General features: G+C 54.1%; 1 protein-coding gene across 1 annotated transcript in view; it reads left to right on the top strand.

The window, feature by feature from the left end:
* The first annotated feature begins 4,640 nt into the window (after nt 1–4,640).
* The window catches only part of POLD3 (DNA polymerase delta 3, accessory subunit), a 31,720-nt gene continuing 21,948 nt past the window's right edge, over nt 4,641–14,412 (top strand). The window contains exon 1 of the mRNA XM_077298830.1: nt 4,641–4,821. Within this exon, the coding sequence (XP_077154945.1) occupies nt 4,765–4,821 (57 nt within the window). The 5' untranslated portion in view covers nt 4,641–4,764. The remainder of the gene's footprint in view (nt 4,822–14,412) is intronic.

Here is a 14,412-nt window from a genome sequence, read left to right as displayed (position 1 = left end):
TGGTGGCCATGGCACAGGCGTACATGGTTGCAACGCCCACTGCTACACCAGATGGAAGAGGAGACGGAGCTGGAGGGGCTGTGGCGACATCACAAGAGGAGCTGGCTATGGGGACAGAAGAGGCTGACTATGGGGATATTCCAAGAGGGGTGACTATGGGGACATAAGCAGCTGGCTGTTCGGACATAAGAGGGGCTGTGGGGACATCACAAGAGGGGCTGGCTATGGGGACATGAGGGGCCGGCTATGGGGACATGAGGGGCTGGCTATGGGGACATAATAGGGGCTATAGAGACATGAGGGGCTGGCTATGGGGACATAATAGGGGCTATGGGGACATAAGGGGCTGGCTATAGGGACATAATAGGGGCTATGGGGACATAAGGGGCTGGCTATGGGGACATAATAAGGGCTATGGGGACATAAGGGGCTGGCTTTTGGGACATAAAATGGGCTGTAGCGACATCATAAGAGAGGCTAGCTGTTGTGAATTCTGTTCTCGGGCTCCCTCCTGTGGTCGTGAATGGTACTTTGGTGAGTTCTGTCCTTGGACACCCTCTGGTGGCTTTGAGTGGAACTGCTGATCTTTGAGGATGGCTTTCTCAGCTGTCCTCGTTTATTGCTGCTGCTGGCTTCCCTATTTAACTCTGCCCAGGTCCTTAGTCCATGCCAGCTGTCAATGTCTCAGTACTGGTTCAGTTCTCTCTTGGATTTCTCAGATGACCTGACTACTCCAGCAGAAGCTAAGTTCTTGCTAGTTATTTGCTGTTCATTGGTTTTTTATTATATTTTTCAGTACAAGCTATGTTTCAGTCCAGCCTGCTATTATGATATTTCCTTGCTAGCTGGAAGCTCTGGGGGTGCAGAGCTGCACCTCCACACCGTGAGTCGGTGTGGAGGTCTTTTTGCACACTCTGCGTGGTTTTTGTAGTTTTTTATACTGACCGCATAGTTCCCTTTCCTATCCTCTGTCTTTCTAGAGAAGATTCGGCCTCCTTTGCTAAAATCTGTTTCATTCCTGTGTTTGTCACTTCCCTCTTAACTCACAGTTAATATTTGTGGGGGGATACCTTTACTTTGGGGAATTTCTCTGAGGCAAGGTAGGCTGCTATTTCTATCTTTAGGGGTAGTTAGCTCTTAGGCTGTGAAGAGGCGTCTAAGGAGAGTTAGGTACGCTCCACGGCTATTTCTAGTGTGTGTGATGGGATTAGGGATTGCGGTCAGCAGAGTTACCACTTCCTCAGAGCTTGTCCCAGGTTTTCTATTTTAACCATCAGGTCATTTTGGGTACTCCTAACCACCAGGTCCATAACAGCTAGCTATGTTGACATAAGGGGCTGGCTATAGGGGCATTACAATAGGGGCTGTGGGGACATAACAAGAGTGTGACCATACTGTATTAGAGGTTGTTGGGGCCTTATATTGGGGGCTGCGGTAACCATACTGTATAGAGGGCTGTGTGGGAAGTTATAGTGTATATTAGGGATAGATCAACGTGTGCACAACCTGAAGAGGTGCATGGGTAGGTTCCCAAACCGTTATACCAAGTAAATACAAAACCCAGCACTCAACTTTGTGATGAGAAGAAAACGAATAATTTATTGTATCCCAAGCAAAACGTTTCGGTCACACATTGGACCTTCGTCAGTAACAAATACTGAGATAGAGGATGGATGCTAGTGGACTGATACAGCGGTGGACACCGCGGAACCAGCCACCTGCAAGGCTGCATAAGGACACTCTCACGCCATCGGAACTAGCGCTGTACTCCGGATATTGTTGGCAGCGTGTATAGCCACTAGCATCCATCCTCTATCCCAGTATTTGTTACTGACGAAGGTCCAATGTGTGACCGAAACGTTTTGCTTGGGATACAATAAATTATTCGTTTTCTTCTCATCACAAAGTTGAGTGCTGGGTTTTGTATTTACATAGTGTATATTAGGGGCCTGGGTGGATATCAGACAGTGGGGCGGTGATACCTCATTAAGATGAACAGTGTGGTGGTTATAGTTCATAAGGACAGACACTGTGGAGGCCATATACCATAGGAAGCCTATTTAGGTCATAGTAAGGACAGATCTGTGGCTCCCCAGGGTCCTGGTCGTAGCAGTGGTATTGCTTTCCTCTCGGGGAGAGTGATGCTTCGTTTGGAGGCAAGGAAGGATAACTGCATCCAGGTATCACAAACATGCAACACATTCACACTCCAGACCACCAGGGGGAGCTTCTGATCCTATTTATTAGGTCACTCCCCATATATATATATAAATGGTAGTCTGTAGGGAAAGTTAGTGAGTTGCTGGCTGAGCTCAGCTCATTTAGTTCCAGACCAGAGTCTGAGGAGGACAGAAGGTTAATGGAGCTGTGCATGCCCTCAGAGCTGCAGCTCCCGGGAAGAGACATTGAAAGGCAGAATTGTATTGCAGGGAGCGTGAAGGAAGTTGAAACAAAGGAGAGGATACCAGAAGGGGACCAGCCCCGCTCAGGCTGCCTCCTCCTGAGGCACAGAATCCCGGTAGCCGGAACACTGAGGGAGTAAGGACCTCTACACCGAGAGTACCCCCTTGCCCTGACGAGGCGCTCCAGATCTCTTTAGTCAGAGGGCATTTTAATATCACTTGTATATTTAACCCCTTCATCCCCAAGTCTGTTTTCACCTTCATGATCAGTCCGAACTGTACAATTCTGACCACTGTCCCTTTATGAGGTTATAACTCTGGAATGCTTGCATGGATTACGGTGATTCTGACATTGTTTTTTTGTGACATATTGTACTTCATGATAGTGGTAAAATTTCTTCAATATGACTTGTGCTTTTTTTGTGAAAAAAAATGGAAATTTGGCAAAAATTTTGCAATTTTCAACCTTATAATTTTTATGCCCTTAGATCAAAGTTATATCACACAAAATACTTAATAAGTAACATTTCCCACATGTCTACTTTACATCAGCATAATTTTGGAAACATAATTTTTTTTTTGTTAGGACTTTATAAGGGTTAAACATTGACCAGCGATTTCTCATTTTTCCAACAAAATTTACAAAACCATTATTTTTAGGGTCCGCCTCACACTTGAAGTGACTTTGAGGGGTCTATAATATAGACTCTATATGACAGAAAATACCCAAAAGTGACACCATTCTAAAAACTGCACCCCTCAAGGTGCCCAAAACCACATTCAAGAAGTTTATTAACCCTTCAGGTGCTTCACAGGAATTAATGGAATGTGGAAGGAAAAAATAAACATTTAACTTTTTTCACAAAAATTTTACTTTAGACCCAAATTTTTATATTTTTACAAGGGTAACAGTAAAAAATGGATTCCAAAATTTGTTGTGCAATTTCTCCTGAGTACGCTGATACCCATATGTGGGGGTAAACCACTGTTTGGGTGCACGGCAGAGCTCGGAAGGGAAGGAGCGCCATTTGACTTTTTGAACACAAAATTAGGTGGAATATTTAGCAGACACCATGTCCCGTTTGGAGAGCCCCCGATGTGCGTAAACAGTGGAAACCCCCAACAAGTAACACCGTTTTGGAAACTACACCCCACAGAGAACTTATCCAGATGTGTATTGAGAACCTTGAACCCCCAGGTGCTTCACAGACATTTGTAACGTTAAGATGTGAAAATAAAATATCACATTCTTCCCACAAAAAAATTATTTTAGTCTCTAATTTTTTATTTTCACAAGATAACAGGAGAAAATGGACCCCAAAATTTGTTGTGCAATGTCTCCTGAGTACGCCGATACCCCATATGTGGGGGAAAACTACTTTTGAGGCGCAGTGCAACGCTCAGAAGGGAAGAGGCGCCATATTGGAGTTCAGATTTGGCTGGATTGGTTTGAGGGAGCCCCTGAGGTGACAGAACAGCAGAAGCCCCCTTAAGTGACCCCATTTTACAAGCTGCACTCCCCAATGAATTCATCTAGGGGTGCAGTGATCGTATTGACACCACAGGTGCGTCACAGACTTACACCATTGGGCAGTGAAGTAAGAAGAATTACATTTTTGCCACCAAAATGTTGTTTTTGTTCCAGATTTTACATTTTCACACGGGAAAACGGGTAAAAATCAGAAATTTAAAAATAAAACGTTTTTTTTTTTTTCTGCATCGCCGTTTTCCGAGCCTCCCGTTCTCATGTTCCGGTCGGTGGAGCCGCGTGACGGATGGTTTTATACATGAGGTGTTTCTGCATCTGTAACGTTCTCAGCGTCGCTTCTGGCACCTTTTTTATGGTATTGAGGCGACCAACAAAAACGCGATTCTCACAGACGGTCACATACTCGCTTATTTTGATGCTTCGGCCTCTGTGGGCGCAGCCTGTGCTTACAGATTTATTCGTTTTGGGGAAGAAAGGCACGGGTTGTTCTTTATAACCTGTTTTTTACGTCTCACTGTATTTACTCGTCTCCTACTCTGCGCTAAAAACAGTTTATTCTCAGAAAATGGCGACAAAATAGGCCTCATACGGGGCTGTTCGGTTGCTCATAGTAACCAGCAGGCCAGTTACCGCCCACATTGTCATAGCAACTGATAGCACACAACTCCTCCCACTGACACACAGGAAGGGGCGGTCCCACACCTGCTTTTTTTTTTATCTCCACTGTTATTGGTCAGACGGGACGTTCATCTTCCCCGTAGCCAATCAGTGACAAGTATTGGCGCACGCTCAGTATACTGATCTGTGAGCCTCGTTAACGGCGCCAAATCTGTCAGTGGCCTAAACATCCGGAGCTCCGGGGCCGCCGGCGCCATGGACGAGCTGTACCTGGAGAACATCGACGAGCTGATCACCGACCACAACAAGATTGTGAGGCCGCCATGATGGATAGTAGAGCTCTAATGGCCACACTGTGCTGTGTTACATGGCCCCGTGTGTGCCCGATATAGCGCCCCCCCTTCTCCTCCTCTGCCCGGTGTCGCCCCCCCCTCCTCTGCCCGGTGTCGCCCCCCCTCCTCCTCTGCCCGCTGTGTCGCCCCCCCCTCCTCCTCTGCCCGCTGTGTCGCCCCCCCTCCTCAATCTGCCCGCTGTCGCCCCCCCTCCTCCTCTGCCCGCTGTGTTGCCCCCCCTCCTCCGTCTGCCCGCTCTGTCACCCCCCCCCCTCCTCTGCCCGCTGTGTCGCCCCCCCTCCTCCTCTGCCCGCTGTGTCGCCCCCCCCTCCTCCTCTGCCCGCTGTGTCGCCCCCCCCTCCTCCTCTGCCCGCTGTGTCGCCCCCCCCTCCTCCTCTGCCCGCTGTGTCGCCCCCCCCTCCTCCTCTGCCCGCTGTGTCGCCCCCCCCCTCCTCCTCTGCCCGCTGTGTCGCCCCCCCCTCCTCCTCTGCCCGCTGTGTCGTCCCCCCCCCTCCTCGTCTGCCCGCTGTGTCGCCCCCCCCTCCTCCTCTGCCCGCTGTGTCGCCCCCCCTCCTCCTCTGCCCGCTGTGTCGCCCCCCCCTCCTCCTCTGCCCGCTGTGTCGCCCCCCCTCCTCCTCTGCCCGCTGTGTCGCCCCCCCCTCCTCCTCTGCCCGCTGTGTCGCCCCCCCCTCCTCCTCTGCCCGCTGTGTCGCCCCCCCCTCCTCCTCTGCCCGCTGTGTCGCCCCCCCTCCTCTGCCCGCTGTGTCGCCCCCCCTCTCCTCCTCTGCCCGCTGTGTCGCCCCCCCTCTCCTCCTCTGCCCGCTGTGTCGCCCCCCCTCCTCCTCTGCCCGCTGTGTCGCCCCCCCTCCTCCTCTGCCCGCTGTGTCGCCCCCCCTCCTCCTCTGCCCGCTGTGTCGCCCCCCCCTCCTCCTCTGCCCGCTGTGTCGCCCCCCCCTCCTCCTCTGCCCGCTGTGTCGCCCCCCCTCCTCCTCTGCCCGCTGTGTCGCCCCCCCTCCTCCTCTGCCCGCTGTGTCGCCCCCCCTCCTCCTCTGCCCGCTGTGTCGCCCCCCCTCCTCCTCTGCCCGCTGTGTCACCCCCCCTCTGCCCGCTGTGTCGCCCCCCCCTCTCCTCTGCCTGCTGTGTCGCCCCCCCTCCTCAATCTGCCCGCTGTCGCCCCCCCTCCTCCTCTGCCCGCTGTCGCCCCCCTCTCCTCTGTCTGCCCGCTCTGTCGCCCCCCCCTCCTCCTCTGCCCGCTCTGTCGCCCCCCCTCCTCCGTCTGCCCGCTCTGTCACCCCCCCTCCTCCTCTGCCCGCTGTGTCGCCCCCCCCTCCTCTGCCCGCTGTGTCGCCCCCCCCTCCTCCTCTGCCCGCTGTGTCGCCCCCCCTCCTCCTCTGCCCGCTGTGTCGCCCCCCCTCCTCCTCTGCCCGCTGTGTCGCCCCCCCCTCCTCCTCTGCCCGCTGTGTCGCCCCCCCCTCCTCCTCTGCCCGCTGTGTCGCCCCCCCCTCCTCCTCTGCCCGCTGTGTCGCCCCCCCCTCCTCCTCTGCCCGCTGTGTCGCCCCCCCCTCCTCCTCTGCCCGCTGTGTCGCCCCCCCTCCTCCTCTGCCCGCTGTGTCGCCCCCCCCTCCTCCTCTGCCCGCTGTGTCGCCCCCCCTCCTCCTCTGCCCGCTGTGTCGCCCCCCTCCTCCTCTGCCCGCTGTGTCGCCCCCCCTCCTCCTCTGCCCGCTGTGTCGCCCCCCCTCCTCCTCTGCCCGCTGTGTCGCCCCCCCTCCTCCTCTGCCCGCTGTGTCGCCCCCCCCTCCTCCTCTGCCCGCTGTGTCGCCCCCCCCTCCTCCTCTGCCCGCTGTGTCGCCCCCCCTCCTCCTCTGCCCGCTGTGTCGCCCCCCCTCCTCCTCTGCCCGCTGTGTCGCCCCCCCTCCTCCTCTGCCCGCTGTGTCGCCCCCCCTCCTCCTCTGCCCGCTGTGTCGCCCCCCCTCCTCCTCTGCCCGCTGTGTCGCCCCCCCTCCTCCTCTGCCCGCTGTGTCGCCCCCCCTCCTCCTCTGCCCGCTGTGTCGCCCCCCCTCCTCCTCTGCCCGCTGTGTCGCCCCCCCTCCTCCTCTGCCCGCTGTGTCGCCCCCCCTCCTCCTCTGCCCGCTGTGTCGCCCCCCCTCCTCCTCTGCCCGCTGTGTCGCCCCCCCTCCTCCTCTGCCCGCTGTGTCGCCCCCCCTCCTCCTCTGCCCGCTGTGTCGCCCCCCCTCCTCCTCTGCCCGCTGTGTCGCCCCCCCTCCTCCTCTGCCCGCTGTGTCGCCCCCCCTCCTCCTCTGCCCGCTGTGTCGCCCCCCCTCCTCCTCTGCCCGCTGTGTCGCCCCCCCTCCTCCTCTGCCCGCTGTGTCGCCCCCCCTCCTCCTCTGCCCGCTGTGTCGCCCCCCCTCCTCCTCTGCCCGCTGTGTCGCCCCCCCTCCTCCTCTGCCCGCTGTGTCGCCCCCCCTCCTCCTCTGCCCGCTGTGTCGCCCCCCCTCCTCCTCTGCCCGCTGTGTCGCCCCCCCTCCTCCTCTGCCCGCTGTGTCGCCCCCCCTCCTCCTCTGCCCGCTGTGTCGCCCCCCCTCCTCCTCTGCCCGCTGTGTCGCCCCCCCTCCTCCTCTGCCCGCTGTGTCGCCCCCCCTCCTCCTCTGCCCGCTGTGTCGCCCCCCCTCCTCCTCTGCCCGCTGTGTCGCCCCCTGTTGTGAATTTGGATTCTGGGCTCCCCCGGTGGCCGCTTGTGGAATTGGACTTGTCATCCTCTTTCCTGTTTCACCTGGTTCCATCAGTAGTGGGTGTCGCTATTTAAGCTCATTTCTCTGGTGGTTTCTTGCCGGTCAACAATGTTATCTGATGCCTCTCAGTGCTTGTTCCTGCTTCTAGACAACTACTAGATAAGTTGGACTTTTGTCCATGTTTTGTTTTGCCTATTTGTTCCAGTTCACAGCTGAAGTTTTGTTACTGTGTCTGGAAAGCTCTCGTTGATCAGGGATTGCTACTCTGGCGTTATGAGTTAATGCCAGAGTTTAAGGTAATCTCTGGATGGTGTTTTGTTAGTATACTTTCATGGCCAGCAGAAAAACACTATCTGTCTTCTGCTATCTAGTAAGCGGACCTCAAATTTGCTAAGACTATTTTCCTGCTGCGTTTGTTGTTTCATCTGAACTCACAGTCATTATATGTGGGGGGCTACTGTCTTCTTTGGAATATTTCTCTAGAGGTGAGCCAGGTCTTATATTTCCCTCTGCTAGCTATTTAGGTCTTAGGCCAGAGCTGGGCATCTAGCTATAAATAGGAAATGCTACCTGGCTATTTCTAGTTGCGTGGCAGGCTTAGTTCATGGTCAGTATAGTTCCATCTTCCGAGAGCTTGTCCCTCTATAGGCTTGCTATGATCTCTGCCTGCAGAGATCATGACAGTTTGACCGGCCCGTAAAGTGTTAAAGACCCAGGTTGAGAAAGGAGAGTTATAAGAAGTCTGCTGGAATTTTTTTTTTTTTTTTTTCCTCCAGTCTGCCTTGCTGCAGTCTTTTTTCTCTCTCTCCTCCTAATCTCTGTATGGCTCTGTGTGCACCTGACAATAATGGATCTTCAGAGTGTAACTGCGGGTTTGAATAATCTCATCACGAAAGTACAAAATTTACAAGATTTTGTGGTACATGCTCCGGTATCTGAGCCGAGAATTTCTTTGCCGGAGTTTTTCACAGGGAATAGAGCTAGCTTCCAGAATTTCCGAAATAATTGTAAGCTTTATTTGTCCCTGAAGTCTCGTTCAGCTGGAGACCCTGCTCAGCAGGTTAGGATTGTGATTTCCTTGCTCAGGGGTGACCCTCAAGATTGGGCCTTCTCATTGCCAGCAGGGGATCCTGCGTTGCGCGATGTGGATGCGTTTTTTCTGGCCTTGGGCTTGCTTTATGAGGAACCTCATTTGGAACTTCAGGCAGAAAAAACTTTGATGGCACTATCTCAGGGGCAAGACGAAGCTGAAGTTTACTGCCAAAAATTCCGTAAATGGTCTGTGCTGACTCAGTGGAATGAGTGCGCCTTGGCGGCAACTTTCAGAGAGGGTCTCTCTGATGCCGTTAAGGATGTTATGGTGGGGTTCCCTGTGCCTACAGGTCTGAATGAGTCCATGACAATGGCTATTCAGATTGATAGGCGTCTGCGGGAGCGCAAACCGGTGCACCATCTGGCGGTGTCTATGGAAAAGACGCCAGAAAGTATGCAGTGTGATAGAATTCTGTCCAGGAGCGAGCGACAGAATTTTAGACGGAAGAATGGATTGTGTTTCTATTGTGGGGATTCTACTCATGTTATATCAGCATGCTCTAGGCGTACAAAGAAGCTTGATAAGTCTGTTTCCATTGGCACCATTCAGTCTAAGTTTATTTTGTCTGTAACCCTGATTTGCTCTTTGTCATCCATTGCTACGGACGCCTATGTTGACTCTGGCGCCGCTCTGAGTCTTATGGATTGGTCCTTTGCCAATCGTTGTGGTTTTGATTTAGAGCCTTTGGAGACTCTTATTCCTCTGAAGGGGATTGACTCCACCCCATTGGCTAATAATAAACCACAATACTGGACACAAGTAACCATGCGTATCAATCCGGATCACCAGGAGATTATTCGTTTCCTGGTGCTGTATAATTTACATGACGATTTGGTACTGGGATTGCCATGGTTGCAGTCTCACAATCCAGTCTTGGACTGGAGAGCAATGTCTGTGTTGAGCTGGGGATGTAAGGGTATTCATGGGGACTTACCTTTGGTTTCTATTTCTTCGTCCATTCCCTCTGAAGTCCCTGAGTTCCTCTCTGATTATCAAGACGTCTTTGACGAACCCAAGTTTGGGTCGTTACCTCCGCACCGTGAGTGCGATTGTGCCATAGATTTGATACCGGGTTGTAAATATCCAAAGGGTCGTTTGTTTAATCTGTCTGTGCCGGAACATGCTGCTATGCGGGAATATATAAAGGAGTCTTTGGAAAAGGGACATATTCGTCCATCTTCTTCTCCCTTGGGAGCTGGGTTTTTCTTTGTCTCAAAAAAAGACGGCTCTTTGAGACCATGTATTGATTATCGGCTTCTGAATAAGATCACTGTTAAGTATCAATACCCATTACCATTGCTTACTGATTTGTTTGCTCGTATAGAGGGGGCTAAGTGGTTCTCTAAAATTGATCTTCGTGGGGCGTATAATTTGGTGCGGATCAGGCAGGGGGATGAGTGGAAGACCGCATTTAATACGCCCGAGGGCCACTTTGAGTATTTGGTCATGCCTTTTGGTCTTTCTAATGCCCCTTCAGTTTTCCAGTCTTTTATGCATGATATTTTCCGCGATTTTCTGGATAAATTTATGATAATATATCTGGATGATATTCTGATTTTTTCTGATGACTGGGACTCTCATGTCCAGCAGGTCAGGAGAGTTTTTCAGGTTCTGCGGTCTAATTCTTTATGTGTGAAGGGGTCTAAGTGCGTTTTTGGGGTCCAGAAAATTTCCTTTTTGGGGTATATTTTTTCTCCCTCTTCCATTGAGATGGATCCCGTCAAGGTGCAAGCTATTTGTGACTGGACTCAGCCCTCCTCTCTTAAGGGTCTTCAGAGATTTTTGGGCTTTGCCAATTTTTACCGCCGATTTATTGCTGGTTTTTCGGATGTCGTTAAACCACTGACTGATTTGACCAGACAAGGCGCTGATGTTGCTAATTGGTCCCCTCATGCTGTAGAGGCCTTTCAGGAGCTTAAGCGCCGTTTTGCCTCTGCCCCTGTGTTGCGTCAGCCTGATGTGAATCTGCCTTTTCAGGTTGAGGTTGACGCTTCGGAGATCGGAGCTGGGGCAGTGTTGTCGCAGAAAGGTTCCGACTGCTCCGTCATTAGGCCTTGTGCCTTCTTTTCTCGCAAATGTTCGCCCGCAGAGCGGAATTATGATGTTGGGAATCGGGAGCTTTTGGCCATGAAGTGGGCGTTTGAGGAGTGGCGCCATTGGCTCGAGGGGGCTAGGCATCAGGTGGTGGTATTGACTGACCACAAAAATTTGATTTATCTTGAGACTGCCAGGCGCCTGAATCCTAGACAGGCGCGCTGGTCTTTATTTTTTTCTCGCTTTAATTTTGTGGTGTCATACCTACCGGGTTCTAAGAATGTTAAGGCAGATGCCCTTTCTAGGAGTTTTGACCCGGACTCTCCTGGTAATTCTGAACCCACAGGTATCCTTAGGGAGGGAGTAATTTTGTCGGCCGTTTCTCCTGATCTGCGGCGGTCCTTGCAAGAGTTTCAGGCGGATAGACCGGATCGTTGTCCGCCTGATAGACTGTTTGTTCCGGATGATTGGACCAGTAGAGTCATCTCTGAGGTACATTCTTCTGCATTGGCAGGTCATCCCGGAATTTTTGGTACCAGGGATTTGGTGGCAAGATCCTTCTGGTGGCCTTCCCTGTCACGAGATGTGCGAGTCTTTGTGCAGTCATGTGACATTTGTGCTCGGGCCAAGTCTTGTAGTTCTCGGGCTAGCGGACTGCTGTTGCCCTTGCCTATTCCTAAGAGGCCTTGGACACACATCTCGATGGATTTTATTTCAGATCTGCCTGTTTCCCAGAAGATGTCTGTCATCTGGGTGGTCTGTGACCGTTTCTCTAAAATGGTCCATTTGGTTCCTCTGCCCAAGTTGCCTTCTTCTTCTGAGTTGGTTCCTCTGTTTTTTCAGAATGTTGTCCGATTGCACGGTATTCCTGAGAATATCGTTTCTGACAGAGGTACCCAATTTGTGTCTAGATTTTGGCGGGCATTCTGTGCTAGGATGGGCATAGATTTGTCTTTTTCATCTGCTTTTCACCCTCAGACTAATGGCCAGACCGAGCGGACTAATCAGACCCTGGAGACATATCTGAGGTGTTTCGTCTCTGCCGACCAGGATGATTGGGTTGCTTTTTTGCCATTGGCAGAGTTCGCCCTCAATAATCGGGCCAGCTCTTCCACCTTGGTGTCCCCGTTTTTCTGTAATTCGGGGTTTCACCCTCGATTTTCCTCCGGTCAGGTGGAATCCTCGGATTGTCCTGGAGTGGATGCGGTGGTGGAGAGATTGCATCACATCTGGGGGCAGGTTATGGACAATTTGAAGTTGTCCCAGGAGAAGACTCAGCGTTTTGCCAACCGTCATCGTCGTGTTGGTTCTCGGCTTTGTGTTGGAGATTTGGTGTGGTTGTCTTCTCGTTTTGTCCCTATGAGGGTCTCTTCTCCTAAGTTTAAACCTCGGTTCATCGGCCCTTATAGAATATTGGAGATTCTTAATCCTGTTTCTTTCCGTTTGGACCTCCCTGCGTCCTTTTCCATTCATAACGTTTTTCATCGGTCGTTATTGCGCAGGTATGAGGTACCTGTTGTGCCTTCAGTTGAGCCTCCTGCTCCGGTGTTGGTTGAGGGTGAGTTGGAGTACGTTGTGGAGAAAATTCTGGACTCTCGTGTTTCCAGACGGAGACTCCAGTATCTGGTCAACTGGAAGGGTTACGGCCAGGAGGATAATTCTTGGGTCAATGCATCTGATGTTCATGCTTCTGATCTTGTTCGTGCCTTCCATAGGGCTCATCCTGGTCGCCCTGGTGGATCTGGTGAGGGTTCGGTGCCCCCTCCTTGAGGGGGGGGTACTGTTGTGAATTTGGATTCTGGGCTCCCCCGGTGGCCGCTTGTGGAATTGGACTTGTCATCCTCTTTCCTGTTTCACCTGGTTCCATCAGTAGTGGGTGTCGCTATTTAAGCTCATTTCTCTGGTGGTTTCTTGCCGGTCAACAATGTTATCTGATGCCTCTCAGTGCTTGTTCCTGCTTCTAGACAACTACTGATAAGTTGGACTTTTGTCCATGTTTTGTTTTGCCTATTTGTTCCAGTTCACAGCTGAAGTTTTGTTACTGTGTCTGGAAAGCTCTCGTTGATCAGGGATTGCTACTCTGGCGTTATGAGTTAATGCCAGAGTTTAAGGTAATCTCTGGATGGTGTTTTGTTAGTGTTTTTCTGCTGACCATGAAAGTATACTATCTGTCTTCTGCTATCTAGTAAGCGGACCTCAAATTTGCTAAGACTATTTTCCTGCTGCGTTTGTTGTTTCATCTGAACTCACAGTCATTATATGTGGGGGGCTACTGTCTTCTTTGGAATATTTCTCTAGAGGTGAGCCAGGTCTTATATTTCCCTCTGCTAGCTATTTAGGTCTTAGGCCAGAGCTGGGCATCTAGCGATAAATAGGAAATGCTACCTGGCTATTTCTAGTTGCGCGGCAGGCTTAGTTCATGGTCAGTATAGTTCCATCTTCCGAGAGCTTGTCCCTCTATAGGCTTGCTATGATCTCTGCCTGCAGAGATCATGACAGCCCCCCCTCCTCCTCTGCCCGCTGTGTCGCCCCCCCTCCTCCTCTGCCCGCTGTGTCGCCCCCCCTCCTCCTCTGCCCGCTGTGTCGCCCCCCCTCCTCCTCTGCCCGCTGTCGCCCCCCCTCCGCCTCTGCCCGCTGTGTCGCCCCCCCTCCTCCTCTGCCCGCTGTGTCGCCCCCCCTCCTCCTCTGCCCGCTGTGTCGCCCCCCCTCCTCCTCTGCCCGCTGTGTCGCCCCCCCTCCTCCTCTGCCCGCTGTGTCGCCCCCCCTCCTCCTCTGCCCGCTGTGTCGCCCCCCCTCCTCCTCTGCCCGCTGTGTCGCCCCCCCTCCTCCTCTGCCCGCTGTGTCGCCCCCCCTCCTCCTCTGCCCGCTGTGTCGCCCCCCCTCCTCCTCTGCCCGCTGTGTCGCCCCCCCTCCTCCTCTGCCCGCTGTGTCGCCCCCCCTCCTCCTCTGCCCGCTGTGTCGCCCCCCCTCCTCCTCTGCCCGCTGTGTCGCCCCCCCTCCTCCTCTGCCCGCTGTGTCGCCCCCCCTCCTCCTCTGCCCGCTGTGTCGCCCCCCCTCCTCCTCTGCCCGCTGTGTCGCCCCCCCTCCTCCTCTGCCCGCTGTGTCGCCCCCCCTCCTCCTCTGCCCGCTGTGTCGCCCCCCCTCCTCCTCTGCCCGCTGTGTCGCCCCCCCTCCTCCTCTGCCCGCTGTGTCGCCCCCCCTCCTCCTCTGCCCGCTGTGTCGCCCCCCCTCCTCCTCTGCCCGCTGTGTCGCCCCCCCTCCTCCTCTGCCCGCTGTGTCGCCCCCCCTCCTCCTCTGCCCGCTGTGTCGCCCCCCCTCCTCCTCTGCCCGCTGTGTCGCCCCCCCTCCTCCTCTGCCCGCTGTGTCGCCCCCCCTCCTCCTCTGCCCGCTGTGTCGCCCCCCCTCCTCCTCTGCCCGCTGTGTCGCCCCCCTCCTCCTCTGCCCGCTGTGTCGCCCCCCCTCCTCCTCTGCCCGCTGTGTCGCCCCCCCTCCTCCTCTGCCCGCTGTGTCGCCCCCCCTCCTCCTCTGCCCGCTGTGTCGCCCCCCCTCCTCCTCTGCCCGCTGTGTCGCCCCCCCTCCTCCTCTGCCCGCTGTGTCGCCCCCCCTCCTCCTCTGCCCGCTGTGTCGCCCCCCCTCCTCCTCTGCCCGCTGTGTCGCCCCCCCTCCTCCTCTGCCCGCTGTGTCGCCCCCCCTCCTCCTCTGCCCGCTGTGTCGC

The sequence above is a fragment of the Ranitomeya variabilis genome, chromosome 3, assembly GCF_051348905.1.
Source record: "Ranitomeya variabilis isolate aRanVar5 chromosome 3, aRanVar5.hap1, whole genome shotgun sequence".
Taxonomy (NCBI): domain Eukaryota; kingdom Metazoa; phylum Chordata; class Amphibia; order Anura; family Dendrobatidae; genus Ranitomeya; species Ranitomeya variabilis.
The sequence above is the reverse complement of the archived record's forward strand: the minus strand, read 5'-3'. Positions and strand labels throughout refer to the sequence as shown.